At 34.7% G+C, this 23369-nt stretch overlaps 2 protein-coding genes across 2 annotated transcripts; both read right to left on the bottom strand.

The window, feature by feature from the left end:
- Window positions 1-5960: 5960 nt before the first annotated feature.
- LOC105791440 (scarecrow-like protein 34) lies at window positions 5961-9145 on the bottom strand. The gene is made up of 2 exons (XM_012619508.2): window positions 8995-9145; window positions 5961-8687 (listed from the first exon to the last, which is right to left on the bottom strand). Exon 2 carries the CDS (start codon window positions 8659-8661, stop codon window positions 6304-6306), a length of 2358 nt encoding a protein of 785 aa, XP_012474962.1. The 5' UTR covers window positions 8662-8687; window positions 8995-9145; the 3' UTR covers window positions 5961-6303.
- A 9448-nt stretch (window positions 9146-18593) lies between these two features.
- LOC105791430 (scarecrow-like protein 33) lies at window positions 18594-21632 on the bottom strand. The gene has a single exon (XM_012619499.2). The coding sequence runs from the start codon at window positions 21182-21184 to the stop codon at window positions 18881-18883; it is 2304 nt and encodes a 767-aa protein (XP_012474953.1). The 5' UTR covers window positions 21185-21632; the 3' UTR covers window positions 18594-18880.
- Between the last annotated feature and the right edge of the window lie 1737 nt (window positions 21633-23369).

Consider the following 23369-nt stretch of genomic DNA (forward strand, 5'->3'; position numbering starts at 1 on the left):
TTCATCGATGGCGTTTGAGACATATGATTTTTCATCTATGTTTCACATGCCCCTACATACGGATGACGAGAACGTTGATCACCGTAATCGCCTGCAACGTGAACGTCGAGCTCCACAAAAATATACCCCTAGAACCACACCATCAAACCATCAATTTTAGGGGGTTTTGTAATATAAATAACTTTATATTTATGTAATGAATTTTTTTGGCATTTTATTTATCAATTTAATTAATTTTTTTGTAATTTAAATAGTCAACTTTGTATTTATATAATAACTTTTTTGCCATCTTATTTATCAATTTTATGGTTTTTTTTATTTTGCAATTTCAATAAATAAACTTTATACTAACTATGTAAGTCAAATTAGTTTAACTGCAACAAATTGTAGACAAATTTGTGATTCAATCCTCTCAGCATGTAATGAACTACATCTCAATTTCTACCTGATTGAGACGATTGTCTAACATGGTAGTTTCAGAGCGGGCATTTACTCCGATTATGACCGGCTAATCTGCATACGCCACACAGCTTTCAGTCAGATTTCTCCCTAATGTCCATTTTGTTATGAATTCTGGATGATTGCGGACGACCTTTCAGATTCCTAAACAACCCTTTTGTTTGAGACAAGCTCGAAGGTCGTCGGAGGTACCTCTCAAGTAAATAAGTCAGGAAGCACGGGAAACTCGTTCTCCCATACACGCAACGTACGTTCGAGGGTGTACACTTCATCGATAAATTGTTCTATATTGAGCGAGACTTTAGCACAAGCTGCCACGACATGTGCACATGGATAATGAAGTGTTTGAAACCTCCAGCAATCACACCGTCTGTTTCAGAGATCAACTCCGTAGGACCTAGGTAGTATACCGGGTCAACGACCGATGGTCTCTGTAACTCAAAATGTTTCATTACGTCGTGAATATACTTCTACAGTCATCGACCTCGCTATCTGACGGTTTGCAACCATTGCATCACTAACATCTTCAACAAACATGTGTTCTGCCTCCATCTAGTTAACTTGTTGCTGACCCATTCTTGACATCAAGGTAGCCAACCTGTAGAACGTAGCCGAGAAGACAGGTGAAATTAGAAGATGTCGTGTTTTTAACAATACAGCGTTGATCCCCTCCACCAAGTTTGTGGTCATTTGACCATAATGAAAGCCCTCGTCAAAACTTTGAACACATTATCACGGCTCCATGGTACCCAACCACTGTTGGCGAAAAATGTGTGGCTCTAGCTCGTGCATTGCATATGTATTAAGAAAATATAAGTTATAGTATTGCTCTAAAACATTAAAACTTATATCGAAAAGATAAGGTAATTCTTTACCCATTCTCACAACTTGTCTCTTCCAGTCTACATTCTTATAATCTCGCTGGAAGTTAGCCGCGATGTGCCGGATGTAGTAAACAGATCTCCACGGTACACTGAAACGCCTAATGGCTACAATTAATCATTTCCCTCTATCGAAAATGATGCAAATATTATCATTGCTAATAACATACCTCCGCAGATTGGTAAGGAAGAATTCTCACGATTCCATGTTCTCTTTATCGACGATGGCAAATGCTATCGGGAGCATGTTCCTATTGCCGTCTAGAGCAACCGCAAGAAGTAGGATCTGTGTGTATTATCCATATAGCTAGGTTCCATCTACTTGCACAAACGGTTTGTAGTGGGGAAATACGCGCACACATGGATCAAACGTCCAGAACATCCGATGGAAAATTTTTTTCTCGATTGTAACTGGTCATCTGACCCGTAATAAGGTCATGTCTGTAACTCAATGGCAGTCCTCGGCATGTGTTCCTTCACAGTGGCTATCCATCTCTGTGACTCATTGTATGATGCATCGAAATCTCCGTACAATTGCTCCATTGCCATTTGTTTAGCTATCCATGCATTTCGGTATGATACTCGATACTGGAATCGTGCTTATATTTCGGCAATCAGTACCGAAACTTTAATGGTTGGCATGTCTTTTACCATTGGCATGATGTACGTACAAATAGTTTTAAAGTCAAGTTTTCGATGATCTTCTGTCATACGTGTTAAAGTGCATGTGTGAGGCCCAATAAATTTTCGTATCTTCCACATCTGCGACTTTTGGATAAATGCAGCTCGTATCCGCTAATTGCAGCCTTCTGCCGACCTCCAACACTTTCCAATATATAATGTTGGTTTAGACACGACGACTTTATAGTCTACTGATATATTCATGTTATACCGCTTAATGACAAATACGCATTCTTCCTTACTTTCGAATCTCTGGCCCATGAACAACTCCTCAGGATCAGAATATACGGCCATCCGGTGAGCAGGTAGTATTTCGGGGTACTCTAAAAACTCGGGGTTTATCCGAGACATGTGTGCCCTAGGATTATTGTGTATCACATTATGATGAATCTGGTTTCCGACTGAAGACGCGTTAACGTTTCATCCTCATTCATGCCTTCGTCGTCAATATCATCCGGGACCTCGTCCACATCAAGATCATTCTCACTATTGACTTCGTGAACAGCAGGATCACTACTATAGTATACATCATCACCAACTATATCAGTCTTGGGTGCAGCATTAAGATCATTATCAATCTCGTGTATAGTTGTTTGACTATCAGCATACGATATTGGAACCACCATACACGGCTTTTGAACTCCATCTTCTTCACCTAATGGAGTGGGATCTTTAGTTGCCTCCATACCAACTAACTCAGCAAATAACTTAATCGGTGTATTTTGGTAACTCCGAGTCCCACAACAAAGAGCAACCATTGTCTCCACGCCTTCATCGTCTACAAGTTCCATTTCTGTAAATTTTATTGGATCCGTCAAAACTGGAAACTTGTAGAAAAATTTTGATATCCTTCTCCCACAACGTCTAGATATTTTTCACTAATTTTTCCTTCATATCATCAAACGAGATATTTCTATTAAATCTCATTGCTACTTGTTTGCGACATTCAAATATACATCCCACGGTTGTTGTCAAAATTTCTCCATTAAAATAAACGCATACAAAAAATCGATTCTCCATATTCAATACTAGATCTGATAAAAAATTTTAAAATTCTTAAAACAGTTTCGAAATGCAAAAAAATTACATAAAATTTTTAATGCAAAATTTTTCATTCAAAAGCTAACAAAATTAATAACCTAACAAAATAACTTTCAAATAATAAAATTACTAACAAGACTCTACATTCTGTTTAAAAAGAAATAAACCAAAATACCTTATCCTTCTTCTTGTTTTCCTTTCTTTTTTTCTTCTCCCTATCTTCTTATTTCCGTTCTACTAAATTTTGTGTCTGTTCCTCTGCTAAATTTTATGTCTGTGCTCATTTGATTTTCGGGGGTATATATAGGGGAAAAATTAAGCAGCAGTGGGCCCCACCATTTGCGCCTCTGAGTTAGGCACAACTAGTCGCGCCTCTGAGATAGTGATACGAGTCAAAAGGCCCAACCCAAGCTCAAGAATGTGATGGGCCCAATCAAGAAATCCACACATACTTAGTCGAAAATTAGGCCAAATTGTCAAAGTGGCCCAAGTTGTAAAGTTTTATTTTTATTTTTATTTATTTATTTATTTATTTTTACTTAGTTTAAATTTTTATGTAAATATTCAGTCCAAGAGTCCCAAATAAAGACCCTTGGTCGAATTTCCATATTAAAATAATTAGGAGTTTTTTTTATTTTAGTTTTCTAATTAGATTAGGAAAACACTTGAGAGGCCTATATAAAGGCTTGGCCGGCCACCTTGTTATGAACTTCTCAATTATATCAAAAATCTCAGATTTGTTTAAGTGCAGAATTCTCTTTGAGTTTTTTCTCCAAGAATTCTCTTTTGGGTTTTCTTTAGAAGTTGTTTTAACAATCTTTTGATTGTGGGAGCCATCTTCAGCCTTCTTCTTGCCATTGATATTCTTTGGAGGGGAGATTAGAGCCGTTTGAAGAAAGTTGTGAGATCTTTCGGGATTTCAAGGCTTCTTAAGACTTATCTTTTAATTTCTTGCTGTCAATTCTTTCTTTATTTCTGCTTGTTCCGAATCTTTATCTAATTTATTTTCTGTTCTTATTATGTTTCCAACCTTTTTCTATCTTAAAGAATCAGCCAAAAATCCCCAATTTCTAGGGTTCTTGCCGATTCATCCATACTCTTTTTGGGTGAAATTAGATTGCCGAAATTTGGGGAAAACTATCTTGGTGTTCAATTGGACAGAATCGCAATCTCCTTTGAGATCTGATTGTTTAGAGCTTTCGTAGGAGTTTCCCGTGACTTGGCAACTCGATCTTGGTCCGCGCGCAACCCTATATCAGATAGGCTCAACTAGTCATGCCTATTAAATAGGCGCAACCTGTATTTCTTATCTATACCCAAGTTATATATTGATTCGGGAAAAAATTAACAATATTTTATTGAACGAGAAAAAAAATATTTTAATATAAAAAATTAATTCGCGCCTCTCAGATAGGCGCGATTAAAGAAAACATACCATTTCGGTAATTAATCTAGCTGACAACCTATTTAAGTATTTAATTGTTTTTAATATATTTGGGTAAAAAACTCGTTGGGTGTATATTTTCATTTATTGTCCCAGTATAATCTCTCTCACTGGTTATCCTTATGGACTCAAAATGAAGGAATTCAATTCCTTGTGGTGATCAAGATGCAGAACTGACATTGGGTGTTTGTTTATAATGGTATATTTAGAAATTCGTTGTAATATGAAGATTCTTGTAATAAGAGACAGATTGTATTTTATCTCTTTTATTTAAAAAAATAAATAAATTAGACTCTGTACATTAAATAGATAAGCAAATTGATTTTTTTTTTTAAATTCATTCATTTATACTATTAAAAACTAACATTAGTTTATTTTTTGATATAACTTATAATGATTAATTTATCTATTTTTTAAGTAAACAAAGTAAAATGCAATCCGAGTCTAGTACCTCAAAGAAGCCTTTAGGACCATATCTCATACGAGTGGCCTACGCTTATGTCCTAACACTCCATCCAAGTTAACGTCCTAAGGCCAAGGATAGATGATCAATATGGAGCAAAGGACCTATGCCTGGACTATATGTGTTCATTTCACCTGTCATGGAGGGTTGGGACAAGCTGGCGGAGTAGCTATGGCCGTTGAGAACAATGGGTAAGACGAAATACAAAGGAAGAACACCAAATCCGCCATCAAGCAGTATATTGAATAAATAAAAGCATAAGATGCCACAACCCCCTCATAACCTTTATTGGTTGGACTGGCTGAAACTAAATGTTATGTTAACACAAAAAAAAAAAAAGAAAAGCTGGTTTTAAACTCACAAAGTCCCAACCTTTCTCGTCTTCCTTTACTTCTTGCGACAAACCTGACTTGCACGAGATTCTCTCGTCTTCAGCAAGTAAACTGGAAATGAAATCATTCAAAGAGCCATTGCAAAAGATGTTGAGTTTTTTGCCATCGCCTTAAATGTTAATGGTATTAACTGGAAGCAACCTGGTTTAAACTATACTTTGATGGATGATCCATAGGTAGCCCGGTATGGTGGTTGATTGCTTCAGACACATCCCACTTGCAATTAGTATTGAAGCTGAATTATGAGCACTCCGGGGTAGGTTTAAACATTGCCTACTCCCTCAACATTAGGGATGCCCCCATGATTGTTGTTAGTATGCAATGTTACAGGGAGGGAAATGGAAGCGCCAACACCCTTGCTCGCTTGGGAGAAACCCCACCCAGCCTGATATATCAATGGCAATCCTAATGCTTCTGTTATTTCTTCACAAAGAGTTTTAGTGATTTGCAGCAGTCAATGAAACTGACGTATCTCTCATGAAATCAGGAATAGAATCATTAATTAATTATGTACTCTTAATACATTCAACAAGTTCCCACTCACCACACCAAAAAAAAAAAAAAATCAGTTAGCATGGCAACAAAGTACCAGGAAAGGGTTTCCACAAAAATTTGAACTTTCATAAACTAGCATTGATCTAATTCACTACATCAAACTCATACATAATATATTTACAATGGAAAACATGATTTGATCATAAAACATCTCAATGTGAAAGCTAGCAGGTAAATAGGTAGTACAGTCTCTAAAAAAACCAGCAGGAACTCCAAAGCTTTATTCGGCCCCTCATTCCACCTCCAAAATGACACCACAATGCACGATGCATAACCTGCAGTCACAGGAATCTTGTGAGGAAGTGTTACCTATGTCCGTATTTTCAAGTCATCTTGTTCCTCAAAGAGTATATTGGTCATGTTTATCGGTTCCAGCCCATATTCTGGTCAAGACTCCTCTGCAGGTACCCAACAGGAGGAAGCATAAAGAATCCTGCCTTTCCATCCCTGCAACAACCAGTGATTGTTTTCATCAATTACAAAATCTTTGTGGTACCAAGCCTTCAACTTATGCCGAAGTTTGGTCATTAGTTCCTGGTTCAATGGAAGTGGCTTGAACCCTGCTCTTGTCATCCGAATCTGCCATTGCTTGTATGTTTCTGGCCTCTGAACCCTTGCTGGACCCTCACATGCTACAACATTCACTGCTTCCTGCCCATAAAGCTCGCTCTCAAACATCAATCTTCCAGGCTCATCACGAGGTGATGTATTATCAAACATATCGAATACTGATGAAAGATGAAATAAAGCCTCCCTGAACCTTGTAACAAAGAAGGGAGAGTTGTATGATCCATTAATTATAGAGTGAACAAAAATATCAGGGTTCATTCTCCTGATCAATTTAAGCACAGCATTCCTCGGGCAATCCACTTCGGCAGTCTCATCAAGCAGATTCTCAAACCGAAAAAGAGAATTTACAGCAAGCACCTCATTGCTATTAATCTTGATATCCTCAATTCGAATATTTTCCCAGTTTTGAGCTGCTATAGCCTTGTACTCAAACGGAACATTAAAGCGCTTGCAATAATTTGCCAGGCGACGACCTGTTGCCTCAATCCTTTCCGTTGGGCGAAAACCACTTTGGGGAAGCTCTATTCCTGTTATGCGTAGCTTAGGAGGCCCACCAGGTCTATTTGAGAGATGCTGGATAAGAACCGGCCATTGGAAACCATACAGGATACCGAAATCTACGATATGAAGGGCACTTGCTTTCTCAGTCATGTAGTAAATCATTTTGTTTGCAAAGAAAATCGGTAGCTTCTTAAAAGGACAAGCACTAAGGAAGCCTTTGTAAGACTTCAACATATCGGCAGCTGTTGTCTTCTTGGAAGCTAGAGACATATAAAAGTTTTGCATTACAGTTCCACTGCCATCCATGCGTGCCTCAAGGCCATTCGCAAAGTAATGAGCCAACCTCTGAGTTCCGTCACCTAGAGGAGAAGAATTTTCTTTAATCTGCTTCAGCAGTTCACCAGCAGTTCTATGATCATTGGAGGAAACAGCCTGTGCACAGAGAATTAGAAGAGTCCTCAAATCCACTGTTTCTTTCTTCCCTTGTTTTTTGGAGCGAGGTTTCCCAGCACCGGATCCATTTGATTGTTCTTTCTGCCGCAAGGCTTTGTTTTCTGTGTGCTGTACACTTTCATTGTCATTGCAACATATAAATTGTCCTACAGGATAAAGTAACACCTTATCAAACATCTCCGACAATTCGCTCTCATCTGTATAAGTTGCAGATTGCTTGTTACTCCTCTCTTCTTCCAAATCCTCGAGATCCCGTCCATGGTTCTTCCTACCCCTCAACCCCTCATGCAGCTTCTCCCTCTCATCCTCACCCACCTTGACAACATCATTTGGAACCTTCCCCTTTTGCCCCGTAGGAAATACATTGCTTTCTAGACCAATCATCAGTTGATTGCTACTAGGGAGGAATTTACTGGCTTCCTCAAACCCTCTTTGGAACTGCAAGACAGATTCTTTATCGTTGAAGATGTTCTGAGCTAGAAGCTCGCTAATAGAAGATTCCATTGTCCTATTACCCGGGTTACTCAAGCTATTAGTTGAGTTGACGGAAACCTGTGAATTTGGCTGTTGCAAAGCAGGCTGGAAGTCATAGTCACCAGTAAGAGGAGGTTGTGACAAGGAAGAAGGCGACTCCCAAACCTCACCAACCACCTGATGATCATTATAATTACCAGTCCCATAATTGGTGCCAATACTAGCAGACCAATAGCCATTAGTACTACCAGAAAGATTACTTTCAGGGGCCTCCATATTCTGATTGAGCAAAGGTTGTGGTTCACTAGTTTGAGGATACGGCTCAACGAGGACTTCATATAATGATTTCTCAGTGTCTTTAAGAGCCAAATAGTTATTAAACATATGAGGCTCCTCCATGTTCTCTTCCATAAGCATCTGAGTTATGTACTTGAGAACTGGATCCGTTGAATCATTGTCATCCGAAGGTGACAAAGACTCCCCTTCCGGACTCCACCCTGAGGACGTAGAAATCGAGCTCCCATCTGTACTTACAGTGAGCGGTTGAACAAAAGTAACAGGGTCTGGTTCAGAAGGTGCAACAGCAGCATTCATGTTCAAAAAGTTAAGATCTGGAGAAGGGTCATTGAACTCGAATCCGATTGTGCCATTTGAGTTCTGAACAGAATTGAGCCGAAGTGTATCATCTAAATCTTCAACACTAAAGCCGTTTATGTAATCAGAGAATTCAGTGAACTTTGGCTCCATGACCGACCATCTAAAATAACCCAATCCTACAATCCCAAAAACAGAGAATCAAAATTTGAAAAAAAGAAAAGAAAAGAAACCCTAGAATCAGATGACACGACAGATAAAAGAAGCAACCTTTATGATGACCCAAAGACCAAAACCATTGAAGATTCAAACTTTCTGATATCTAAACAGATAAGATCACAAAACCACCGTAGAAAAGGGAACAGATAACAAAATAAGATAAACAAACGAATCATACAAAGATAAAACAAGTATCAGAGACAGACCGAATTCAAGAAAAGAAGATAAAAACTCTAATGATAAACAAGTAAAGCACTAACAAGGCACCTTAAAAGCCTTTTAAGATGGATGATGCAGAGGTGATGGTGTGTTGGTGAGAGAACCCGAACCCCTGAGATCCAAAGCCTGAACAGAAACGAAAGAAAACTTCAGTGTGAAAGAAAGAAACTTTAATATATAGAGGAATGATTAAAAGACATTTCAATGTATGGTGGAGACGTTGGGAAAAGTGATGATGGGACCCGCTGTAATTTTTGCTTCTATTGGTTTAGTCAAAATGCTTATCTACTTTTACTTTGTTGTCTTTTCTTCTTTTGTTTTCTTCGAGACATCGTATCTCATCTTTTCTGGGTATATCCAACACAAGCAAGTACTGTATAAGATTGAACCCCCCCCCTCCTCCCTATATCACTGTTTCAACTATTTTAGTAGTTGATTGTTACTAATTTCTTCCTATTGTTGGATTTCATTCATGTAAATCATTTATTGAAAAAAAAAGTAAAATCATCAAAACTAAAAATTATAGGCTTTCCAATAGAATAGACATATGTAGAAGTAAAAGTTGAAATGATTATTCTGTTATTAGCTTCTTCAAGATTATTTCAACAAAGTTCAATATTCATCATCCAAAAGGTGTTGTACAAATAATAATAATAAAAGAAAGAAAGAAAAAGAAATGGGGTACCTAATCCACTAAAACACTTTTCCTTCCAGTCAAATTCTGGAAGAAAAAGAAACCTTTCTTCTTTTGAAATTTTAGTTAAATCTCACCTTTGGTCCATCCAATATGCTTACTATATACAAAGGAAGGTCCATCACCTGGCTCTCACCCATGCTTCCTTTCGGGCCTTTTTCATTTTACAAAATGGTTAAATTTCACCTTGGCTCCCTCTAAATATGCTTAAATTTAATATTTAATATATACTTTAATTTTTAACATAATTTGGTCTTTATAATTTTGTTATGTTATTAATTAGTCTAAATAGTTAATATTATTACCTGATTATATATTATTTAAATATTAAATATCTTAGAGACTGACACATGACTTCTTTAGATTTATGTTGATGCTTACCTTCTTCTCTTTTCCTTGCATATTTAGAAAAATTATTACATTTAAATTTTGGTCCTTCTATTATGCCTAAATTTTATATTTAATTTTTTAATGTAATTTGATCCTTGTAGTTTTATGATGTTATTAATTAGTCAAAATAGTTAATTTTTCTATTAAAATATTAGATTGTTATATATAATTTGAATGCGTTAAGGGTTTTCTGATGATACATGGCTTTTTATTTCTTGTAGGTTTGCCTTGATTCTTTTCTTTTCTTTTTTGTATATTATAAGAAAATTACCAAATTTCAATTTTAGCCCGTACACTATGCTAAAATTTGAGATTTAACCTATATACCTTATTTTCTTTACATAATTTGATCTTTCTACTTTTATAATGTCATTAGTTAGTCTAAATATTTAACATTATTAACTATTTTAATCAAAATGTTGACGTCAATTTTTCTTAGGAACATTGTTTCAACTAAAAATACATTTTATCATGACAAGTTCGAATGAATATTTTTAAGAAAAATCTATATAAACATTTTCAATATTAATTTTATTGTTACATGACTACCAAATGATTTTTTAAATTTTAAAATGTCACACAAGTGAATTTAATAGAAAAATTTTATGGTTACGATTAGACCTAAAATTTTAAATCCAAATAAAATAAAAATCTAAATTCTTAAAAATAAAATAAACTTAAAGTATATTTTAACCTTTAAATTTATACTATATAATTTTATACAAGCAAATAAACAACCCAAAACAAAGTATGGCACTCATATTAGTAATATGTTAAAACTTGGGAAACAAGAATATCCAACACCAAAAACAGACAACAATAAATAATGTTATTATTATATGTATTACATGTGAACTCATGTGGAATATATTGATGTTTGATAGATTGTTTCAAAGTTTTGGGGCCACTTTGAATCTAAAAGCATTTGTTTGACTTTTATGCCACTCACACACACTTCGAGAAACTTGGGTTAAGAAATTTCTATCTTATTGGATCCCGACTATTCAATTAGAGATAAAAGGGTTAAATCTACTAGAGTTTTCATGAGAGTTGTAATTCTCATTTTGTTCCTTTTATCTTTTATTGCTATTTATGTTATTTTGTTTTAGGTATATATATATATGATTTTAATTATTTTTTAATATGATATAATATTAATATATATTCCTCCAACACTTGGACGCGTGTCAATAGTATAGATAACGTTGATCCTCTTACTGACTTTATCTAAGAAGATGTTTCACTAGACCATCCGTCGTGATCAAAGGAGAACTAACCCTCCGGTCTCCCCAAAAAGGTTAGGCACCTTCAAGTTTGAATACATCCTAGACACTATTAGGGCCCACATAAGTATAATCACCTTGTATTGATCGAATCAATAACAAAATCGAACCCCACTATGAATACGATGGACCTTCCATTTGTTCACATGTGACTCTCTCACAATGCTTCCTTTTTTTTTTCACTTTACAAAAATGGCTAAATTTCACCTTTGGTCCCTTTAATATGCTTACTATATACAAAGGAAAGTCATTACGCGACTCTCTCACCCATGCTTCCCTTTTTCCTTTTTTTTTTTCATTTTACAAAAATGATTAAATTTCACCTTCGATCCTTTTAATATGCTTAAATTTGATATTTAATATTGTAAACTCCCTAACCCGGCCTAAACATTATGGCTAGATTGAGAAAGTTACGTTGGCCACTGGAATGGCTAAGTTATCTTACTAATACTTTTAACAATGCTAAACCAACCTATTTTAGGAAAACTGTGTTTGTTTCTTTGATTAGCTTAAACATTCATTTATTAGGTTGTATCTACTTTAGACTTCATTTTATTGTTATTAATGACATTTTTAGAAAATCATTTGGTTTGTCTCTTTACTTTGTAAAAACTCAATGTAATCTAATGCAGCGAAAAATCATTGATTGAGTCAGATTTTACTTAGGCCGAATAACATACAATTACTAGTTATTAAATTTGAACCATTCGAATGAATAATACATGCATAAAAATCTTCAAAATAAAATAATCAAGCCACAGACCAGAAACTTAAAATTATAATTAAAAAAACTAATAAAATACTTATTAAAAATACTTATTTAGAAATAGTTCGGTGTCTGAGGTGATACTTCGCGTGTTAGGTCCAGTCCTAGCTTCGAGGTTTACCTAAAAAGTTAAACACTATGGGGGGAATGAACTTGTGAAAACTTAGTTTAAGTCTAAGAGTTATTTAAACAAAAACACAACAATATAGCATGACGTAGGGACATCAACACAACGATCGTAATAAATATGACAATTTATCAATAGTGCATATATGCATTAACCAAAAGACCATAGGCCATCTTATGGAGTTCATATCAGTAAGAGTTCATATTAAACCATAACAATTAACAGAACGGAGTATGGGCATGGTATGATGCAAATGATGCAATGCAAAAGGTTTCTACCCAACCGTCCGTTACACATCACGAGTTCTTTAGAACCCATCTATCGAACTCCAAAGTAGTAAAAGTCGAAGCTCTATGTGGATAAACCGCCAGTACAGTAATGCAGATAAAACTACCGATAAAAAAACAACTATCAGTAAAAATGTGATAAATCGCCTAATCTCCTCAAATCTCCGGTGCAGTGCACTGACAACATTATTGTGGACTTTAAATGTCACCAGATCTCCACGGAACTCCTCCGTCAACCACAAATACCCACCCGATGTAGATGCAAAATGACATACAATTAGTGAGAATTTCATGCTACCAAAATCAATCTCGGTACAATGACATGCTTAACATGCGTATCAATAATTAGTGCCGGTGTATGCCTCGCATAATTTTCATTTAATAGTAACATTGGCATTCATACATGCTTTCAATAACATATTCAATTTCAAATTTTGCATATAGTTAGTCAACCCATTTCAAATTTTATTAATATGATAAATTCTAATTTTAGTTGAACTCTCTATAACTCTCCCTATATAAATAGAGCATGGGTCATTATTCTCATACACTTGAATTCAAAAAAAGTTGTAGAGAGAAAATTCTCTGAAGAAATTATTCAAAAAAATTTCTAGAGAAATCTTTTTATTTACAATTGACCCTAGAAGTTTAGAGAAATTACGAGATTGCCCCACTGATAATTTTGTGAAAAAAATTCTGTTTCAAAATTAGCTCACACTTAATAGACGTGAGCTTGAGGATAGCGGAGAAAACTATTTGGTTGAAGCGTTCATCCTAAACGAATAAAAAATGTACGATTTTGATTAAATGTTTATTACTTTAGATAACACAATCAAGTTCTTATTTTTGAAATTTTTTTTAAAACTCTGGTTTTCGCTTAAACCTATTTTTCACTACGTTTTTCGAACCCGATTTTCCAACATCTTGAACGATTGTGAATGGACCATTCCTCCTAGTTGGTTAGCATCGATGCATAATCATGATTGCTACTGTTAATACTGATAAGGTTAAGGGTTCTAGGTTTAGGAGTATGGGTTAAGTCTGTCGGCTTGGGATTGTTTCTAGTGTTCTTTCGTTGTTGGTCCTTGTTTCATGCTACTACATGGCTTAATATATGCTTCTTTCCATAAAAAAATAATATTGAAATTATAATATTTGATATCAATATTTTAAATATTAAAATTAAAAATTTATTATTAATATAATAATATTAGGTTTGATTGAAGCTAATTTTTATATCAAAAATAAAATTAATCATAAAGGAGTTCTTTTCGAAAAATGATTTATTCTTCTTAAAATGATAAGTTATTTTATAGGAAAAAAAGAGACTTATTTTTCATTGATCGTAAGCCATTTTCCACTTACCAAATTGTTTTCTATGAAACAAACACTTGCAAATGAAGAAAACATTTTTTGTGAAACAAATGCACCTTTAATAACTTTATACTTGTTAGGCCCAAAAATACTAAGAGTGTGGTGAATTAGTATTTTAAAAATCTCTACAATTTTTTTTAAATGATAAGAAAATGAAAGAAAAGTTTGGACACTTCAATTTATAGTGGTTTGATCCCAATTGCCTACGTCCACCACCTCAACTTCCATCACTAAGGATTTCTGAATTCACACTACTAGAATTGATGAAAGGAGAAGGTATAACTTTTACAATCCTTATTTTTTTCACAAGGCCATGATAGAATCGCCCCTCTAGTTTTTATGGCTTAACTAGAACTCATCTTAGTTTTTATGGCTTAACTAAAACTCTCCCAATTTACATTTGTTGAAATGAAAGAGAGTAACCAAAGAGACCTCTACAAGGTGTGTGTTTACACAAATTAAGCTCTCAATACAGAAATATGTGAATGATAAAAAGATTTGACATTAAGTTTCTAGAGAAAATTTACAAAAGAAATGAAAGAATAAAGATTTGAATATTTTTCTCTTGATCTTGATGCATTGATCTCTCTCTATTGAGCCTTGAAGTGTTTTTGAAGCGTATTTATACCAAGGAACAAGTCTGTTGATGTTTATGGTCATTGGGGATGAAATCTAATTGTTGGAAGCATTAATTTTAGGCTTAAAAATTGTCCCTGCATGTCATGTCTCAAAACCTGGCAAGACGTTTCGAGACAAGTTCGAAAAATAGTGGTTGGCAGTTTATGTTTCAAGACATTCTGCTAGTCTTTAGGCATACAACTCTTGAAGCAAATTTTTGTTTCGAAGTTTTCATGTCTCGAGATATATGAACATATATCTTGAGACTTGCATACCAAAATCACTTAAAAATATTTTAAACGTCATAGAACACTTTGGTTTTAACCCAAAAACGTTTAGATAAATTAAAACATATTTTTGAGCATATTGCAAGCTTTTAAAAATGCTATGAAAATATTTAATAAAATTTTCGATCATATTTAAAAATATAATATATACAAAATTTATCTTAAATATTAGAAGAAAGCAAAGAACACTTTTTTAATATATTAATAGTAAAGTTTAAATTTAAAATTTATGTAGTGAATTCACATAATTATATTTGTATGTATCCACTTTAAAGCACATGATCATGTCTCCATGATTCTCGCTTTCTCTCTTCAAATCTGCGTACATATTATTTATAATATTTCTCCGTAGGAGACATTTTTGTTAAATGTTGATGAATTTATGTGGTGAATCTCCCAAAATCCTAATTCAAATATTATGTTGTAAATTATACCAATTCTATTATCATGTTTTTAATTAAGTAGTATCAATATCCACTTTGTTAAAAATAATTTAATAAATATTATTATGATGATATTTTTTCCTAACAACTTTGCCTAAAATATGCTCCACTTTAAGAATTTAGTCTCGATTTAAAATTGTAAGTCTAATTGTTAACACCGTTTAAACCTTTTGTTAAATTTAAGTTTATAATTACATCATCATTTTTCTTGTTACATGACACTATCAAATGAGTATTTTTTATTTCAAAATGTCACGTTAATTAATTTAATAGAATAGTTCAAATGGTGTTAACAATTGGGCTTGGATTTCAAATATGAAGAGTAAAAGATTAAATACCTAAAAATAAAAAGACTAAATTTCAAATGTACGAAGAGTATAAAATTTAGAGCATATTCTAACCTTTAATATTTTCGTTTAAAATTTCTAAAAAAGAAGAAAATTATTACTAAAATAAACCATATATCCAACAATAGAACCCATGAATAATGAAATTTTGTATATAAACCTTTTACTATCTCACTTATAATTTAATTTAAATCTTTTAATATCTTCCATGTCAATTCATGTTCAAGATTTCTAGATGTTCATTCCTTTGAACTTGCATTCTTTCTTCGATGAGTTTTATATAAGTAATTTGTCGTAATTTAATATGTTAAATTAGGCTCTCCATTACATAAGAGGAGTTTATTCTCAAGCAATTTAGGTGTCTTTTATTTATTTTTGTCGATTTTTAGTTTTTGTTGTTAATAAATTATTTTTATTAGTTTTATGCTCTTTTGACACCCAAATTGACCAAATAGTGCCATGGGAGACCCAACAATATGATTGAATGGTGTAGAAAGTCGATAAGGGCCCAAACTTGAAGAAATCATCATTTAGAGGGGTATCACGACACTGAGCCATGAAAGCCGTGATACCATTGACAATGCTGAAGTGAAGAAAATTGAAACTAACTATAGTGATATTGCGATGCCAAGAGTGGGTATCACGACATCGAGACCCCCAAGACTTCCAATTTCAATATTGTCTTGGGTATTGCAACACTAGAGCCTGTGTATCACGATGTCGCTACATAACGAGGAGCAAAATTGACTGCAAATGTAGTTTTTGTCTAGCACCAACACCAATCAAAATACATCCAGAGGCATTTTGGTCCAAAATATTAGCTTGTAATAAGAAGTTAAAAGTTACTTTTGGCTGAGAACTAAGAGGTTGTTTAGTTTTACTTTTCTTTCATCTTTTTAGCTTTTTAATTGTCTTCTTCTTCATATTTTTAGGGTTTAGTTCTAAACTTTTCTGGTTTTTAGTTGTGTTAGTTGGTAGTTTGTTAGTTTTATTGTAGTTTTGTCTTAATTGTTGTTTAGTACTCAAACCTTCTTTGTATTATCATTTTAATCCATAAAATTTAATATAGCTCAGCTCTATTTCTTTTTTATAGTGAAAAACATGTTCTTTGATAGTATTTGTGACCTCCACTGTTGTCAACATTGTCTCTTCTAAGCAACCATCAAGAAATCACTAAGCTTTTTAAACCCTACTTTTGTGCTTAATCTAATGTATGCTTTGATTGTTTATTGGACTATTTTTTGTATGGAAATGATGTTAGGTGACTAAGTTTATGGTGGCTGGTTAATGGTTTGGTTAGTTTTTGGTATAAAGATTAAATTGTAAAAACTAGACTACATTGAATAACTTTCAAAACTTAGAATTGATGCCTCTAAGGGAACATATAGATGGGTGAGATCGAGAGGAGATCTTATTAAGCATCAATTCGTTTATACTGAGTTAGTTTGGTGAGGTTGAGAGATAAACCAAACTAAATAGTCTAATTTGGTAAAATTGAGCTGATTAGAAGTTTAAACTTTTTAGATCCCTAATCCAAAGACTAATCAACAATATGGAAGTCAACCGACCACTTTTTTTTTGAATTGTTATTTGTTTAATTTTTTTTGTTTTACAATTTGGTCCTCCTTACTGTTAAGTAGGTACTTAGCTTAATTAACCCTGATAATGAATTGTCGTAATATAGAACTTAATGAGTAGTTAGCTAGACTTCTTTGTTGCATACTTGTCAATTAGGAATCACTTTGTCCTCGAACTCTCTTGGGTTCGATTCTTGGAATATTCCAGTGTTCCATTGTATCACTAAAAATATTACAACTCGATCTGTCACACTTGCAATATATCGCCCTATTATTGATTTTTTTTATGTTGATTATCAACCCCAGTGCACGCAGTTGAGGGTTAATATGTAATTTACCCCTGAACTTGTCCAAAAGTACCTAATTGATATCTGAATTTTCTTTTGTACCTAGTTGATACCTAAACTTGTATTCCATTACCTAGGTTGGTACCTCTATTCTAGCACCGTTAGTTTGTGCTGATATGACATTGATGGTCAATCCTATAGTTACATGTGGTACCCTCTTAGAATGACACATGACGGACATAAATTAAAAAAAATTAAAAACTTTTAAAAAAATAGCAATGAATTTAAAAAAAATATAATTTTTTAGACAAGTTCATGTGCGAACTAAATACTTTTGGACAAGTTTAGAGGGCAAACTACATGTTAACCCTTAAAAAATTAATGTTGTTAACAAATTGGAGCAATGTATGTGACGAAATATAAATTTAAGTACCAAGTAAGTAAAAAAAAGAGTCAAATACTAACTAAATACTTTTTAGACAAATTTACCCTTTTATATAATTTAATATTTCAATGAGAGCGCTAAGCTTTAAAAATGGGTGGTAAGCTTTAAAGATAATCCTCACTCATCAAATTAAATTCATTTTGTTTGCTTTAGTAACCAATTATTATAGTGACTATGGAAAGATGCTAGCTTTGGTTGATTAGTACATAAAATATTGGATTAAATTATATGCCAATCACCCCATATCGCCTGGTACATTGAACATTCCATGCACTTCAAAATAATTCATGATTAGCAATAGTGTTTGGTATTCAAGGTGTCAAATCATACAAACTTACATACAAATTGGGTATTAACATGGCTATATTATCTATTCAATTAGTATTTGTTTTTGGGTTAGTTGTCTTTGCTTACAGCAGAAATTGTGACATAAATTAACCTTAGTGGCGTATTGATAGTGAAATTTGGTAAATAAAAAAATAAAATAAAAAAACCCAAGAAATTAGCTAAGCCTTTGTTATTGAAAGAAACATAGTCTATGGATTGATTTAACTTTGCCTTTGTCAACATTAAGGAGAAGATACCACCTGCCCTGCGGTTTGTCAAAGCTGTATTGGACTTTGCTTAACCTCATATTTATGTAAATTAATGAACCCCCACCGCGTTTCTTTTCAATTATGATGTTCTAGAAAAAAGTTAGCCATTTGGCACGTATTCAATGCTGTACGAAGCAAGGCCATGGATTATGGATAAACCAGTAGTCCTTGCATAATCTATGAAGTGGCACTGAACTAACTAGATTAGAGTACAAGAGTAGGTCAAATGAGCCGAAGGCACAATCTACAAAAGCTATGTAGCATGTTACACCATCATGTTAAGGAGCATTAAATGTAATCAATACAAGCCACTGCTACTTCATTCTGAGGTAAAAACAAAATTTTCTGATAGGTCATCCTAAAGATTGATGTCAATACCTCGCTTGAACGATGCTCTCGTTATAGCTTGCCTTTTAAACTGGATAAGATGCGGGTACCCAAGCAGAAGACGCGTAGATAATCCGACCCTTCCATCCCTGCAACATCCACCGCCCATCCACGTCCACCATAAAATCACTGTGGTAGCACTCCTTCACCTTTCCTCTAACTTTCTTCATGAGTTCAGGGTCTAATGGAAGCTGTGTAAAGCCAGCCCTCACACTACGAACCTGCCATTGTTTGTATGCCTCCGGTCTTTCTACTCTTTCTGTGCCTTCGCATGCTACAATATTCATTATTTCTTGCCCGTAAAACTTTTGCTCGAGCATGGACCTCAAGTTATCTTCTTGAGAGATATTTGTCTCGGACATGTCAAATAGTGCAGAGAAATGGAAGAGTGCCTCCCGGAACCGTGTCACAAAAAAAGGGGCGTTGTAGGACCCATTAACAATGCTATGAACGAAAATATCAGGATTTATCTTCCGGATCAAGTTTAGAACGATATCCCTTGGACTGTTCAACACTACTGTCTCATCTAGTAGGTTCTTAAATCGAAACAGGCAATTCACAGCAATAACATCATTGGAATTAATCTTGAGGTCTTCAGTTTGGATTGTCTCCCATTTCTGTGCAACAGCATTGAACTCAAATGGAACATTATAACGCTCACAATACCTTGCCAAGCGATGGCCGGTCTCTTGGACAGCCTCAGCAGGCCTGAAGCCAGGCCTGGGAAACTCTATTCCCGTAATTCGTAATTTTGGAGGACCACCAGGTCTGTTTGCAAGGCAGTGGATTAGAGCTGGCCACTGAAAACCATAAAAAATACCAAAGTCTATCACATGGAGTGTCGTTGCTTTCTCTGCTACCTTAAAAATAGTGTTGTTTGCGAAAAATATTGCCATCTTCATGAAAGGGCAGGCAGATAAATAAACTTGGTAAGCTTTCAACATATCAGCAGCTGAAGTTCTTTTCACAGCCAGAGAGGAATAAATATGAGTTCCAGTCCCAGCTAAGCGTGCTTCAAGGGCATCGACAAAGCACTGAGCTAATCTCTGAGAGCCATCACCAGTGGGTGAAGAATGCTGCCTAATCTGCTTTATCAGTTCCTTAGCAGTCGCACCATCATCTCCTGAGACTGCTTGTGCACATAAAATCAGGAGAGTCCTCAAATCCACTACTTCTTTCTTCTTACCCTGTTTCTTGCCACGAGCCTTCCCGGATCCATTTGTTTGCTCCTTTGGCTGCAATTTGCTTGGTCCATTGCGTGGAGTTTCATCAGCACCACAAGCAGGAGATTTTTCATTTCTTCCAGCACAAATGAGCACCTTATCAAACATGTCAGATAGCTCACTTTCATCCCCAGAAACCGCAGACTGTTTGTTATTCCTCCCTTCTTCAAAATCTTCATCTTCTCGATCATGATTCTTCTTTCCTGTCAACCGATGTGGTGAATACTCCTTCCAGTCACTCTCCATTTCGACTACCGTCACTGGAGCCTTCTGATTCAACTCTGCAGTCCATGCATTGCTCTTGAAATCGAAAGTCAGCTGATTACCTTTGGGTAGGAACTTACTAGCTTCCTCAACCCCCTTCTTGAAGTGCAATGCCAATTCACTCTCACTAAAATAATTTGGAATAGCAAGCTCATTCGAATTAGATCCCACCAACCCTTTCCCATTACTAGCAGTAACTTTTTGAAAACGAGCTGAAGACTGTGAAAAGGAATTCACAGAAGACTGAAAAACAAAGTTATCAGGAACACTTGCTTCGAATAAAGACGGCTTGTCATTGTTTTCCCCCAAATCACCATTCCACCGAGAATCAATAGACTTGCTAGTATTGGAACTAGAACCAGCATAAGTGCTATGATCACCGGACGTACGGAAAGAACAGTCATCAGGGCTGCTCTCAACACTATGGCCACTACAAAGAGGGGCTCGATTGCGAGGAGGATAGCTCTCACCAAGAACTTCATAAAGCGATTTTTCGGCAGCTTGAAGTGCCAACGAATCATGGAACAGACAGGGCTTCTCTTCCATGTCCTCTTCCAAAAGCACCTGGCTTATGTATTTGAGAACAGTGTCGGAGAAGTCACCGTCATCAGAAGGAGATGAAGAATCTCCCTCTTTGTCTGTGCTAAAAAATGAAGCATAAGTGCTAGAATTATTCAAACCAAGAGAAGGTAAAAATGGGGCACCTACAGAGCTTAAATCTAAAGATGGGTCATTTGATATAATCCCATTAGAAATCTCGGATTTAGGGTATCCATTTGAATAAGGCATGCTAAACCCATTGTGGAACTTGAAACCGTTTATGGAATTGACCTCTGAACCCATAATTTACAGCCTAAACTAACAACCTAAATACAAACCATAATTCAGCACAAAAGCACGTTTTCTATCTAATCTCTAATAAGAATCCACAGACATGGAACCCCCCCCCCCTCCATGTAGAAAAAAGAAACAATACCGTCTAAAATTCCAACAGAAAACTAAAGTTTAAGCCATACCTGAGACAACACAGAAGAAGAACCTAGGATCTAATAAAACAAGAGAAAGAAAAAAACGTTTTTTTCTATTCTTCTGCTACTACTGTTTTTATTAAGGGATGGAGAACCGAAGAAAAGAGGGAGTCTATCAAAACCATTCCAGACCATAATAGTAAAATACCCAGAACAAGAAAAAAAAAAAAAAAGAAAAACGAAAGCTTGTAAATAGGATGCCGCACCGCAACCCGCAAAATGAAAACGTCACGGCGTCACAATGGGTCCGTTTGGTCTCTCGGACAAACCAATCAACGTTGTTTGCTTGTTTCTGTATTCACCGAAGTCGATATTTAATACCGTGTGACAATACAGTCATAGTTTTACACGGCAGCTGTGGAAAATCAAATCTTCCACTTACAATAAATTAAATTAAACCATTTTTACTCTTCTCTATATTTTTGGACAATTAGCATTTTAATCATTAAATCCTTTTTTTATTAATAGATTTCATATAAATTTTTCGTTTAATAAATATTAATATATATAATATTTAAGATATTGAATTAAAAAATAAATAAACACTAAGAACATAAAAGGTAGAATTGGAAGGAAGTTTAAGAGCATTTTCATTATCACACTCGATGTGTACAATATACTCAACTTTGCACAACATATCTCCCATCAGACTCTTCAACCCTTTCGTATTATTATTTATTACTTTGTACATGAAAGTTTGAGAAAGAAAGAGCAATTAGCTTCATATTGCTGTGAATGCATGTTTTATTTTGGTGTAGTTGCTCCAAAATATTTCCTACAAGTCAAACCAGTGGAACTATTTTATAACTCATGCTTTAGGATTTTCATTTCGTTGAGTGATGAGTTATTAATAAATAAAAACACAATCCCAAGACAAAGACCAGTTTAAGAAAACCCATTTAATAAACAGGGCAACTACCTCATTTTGCATGGTGATTGGTCAGCACCAAGTTTTGTTCCCATGCCCTGCTTTCACCCTTTCTTATATTGATTGACATTATCGCCATTTTTTTTAATCTTGATCTTACTCACAGCTTTTATTAGACTATATTTATTTCTTTCATCCGGTCAGGAATATAACTAGTTCATTAAATAAACCAAATTTAGAGCAGTTGTTCAATAAATATTGTAGGTGTAATGTGTGGGTCAGACATGCTTTGTTAGAAAAAGAATATACAGACGGTCAAGATGCTAGCAGTTAGCTGTTATTAATTTTTAAATAATAAAATTGAGTGGGCTGGAGCAACTCAAAAACAGGAATCAATCAACAAGCTGTAAGATGGGAATGAAAGCAACCCACAGGGAACCAAACTAAAGTAGAGGCTGAAATAAAATTAAAAAAATTATGAAGACCAAATCCAAAATTAAAAAAAAGGGTGTTGCAGACATAAAACGAAAGGCATTTATCTTTAAAAAAATCGAATTTTAACGTTTTCAATATGTAGTCGGTAAAGGTGTTGAAAACAGTCGGTCCCTCCTACAACTATCTTCAGAAAATTCAAAGACAGCTGGTTTGTTTTGTTTTGATACCCTGATGTTATCATCTCTTTCACATTCAAGGTGATTGTGATGTTTGGTTCAATCCTTGCAGCTCAAGAACTTTTTTCCCTTAATAGTATAAAAAATATTAATAAACAAAATAGAACAATCTTTCTTCTTGTCAGCCAAAATTGTTTCAATCAACCGATTTTCATTTCTTTTCCCAATTTCGACAACCCCTGCTCATTAATCAAATCAGTTCTAAAAATTAAATGTTACCAGTAATTGACTGCTTCCATCAGACCCATTTTTGGTGTTTTCAGGCCGATTCCATCAATTGAAGAGACTAATCGGAGCTAAAATCAGTTCAATCAAACTAACTTCAGACGGTACAGATTGAAGAATCTAATTCTCCCACTTTACACTGAATCCGATTCTTCCCATCTTCAAAAAACAAAAATTAAATTATTTAAATACCTAAAAAAAAATATCAAAGTTTTGGGTCCCAAACCAATTCCGTA

The sequence above is a fragment of the Gossypium raimondii genome, chromosome 7 (genome assembly GCF_025698545.1).
Source record: "Gossypium raimondii isolate GPD5lz chromosome 7, ASM2569854v1, whole genome shotgun sequence".
In the NCBI taxonomy this organism is placed as follows: domain Eukaryota; kingdom Viridiplantae; phylum Streptophyta; class Magnoliopsida; order Malvales; family Malvaceae; genus Gossypium; species Gossypium raimondii.

Coding starts and splice junctions, on each gene's coding strand:
- LOC105791440 (XM_012619508.2), bottom strand. CDS start 8,661: ATGGAGCCAAAGTTCACTGAATTCTCTGATTACATAAACGGCTTTAGT.
- LOC105791430 (XM_012619499.2), bottom strand. CDS start 21,184: ATGGGTTCAGAGGTCAATTCCATAAACGGTTTCAAGTTCCACAATGGG.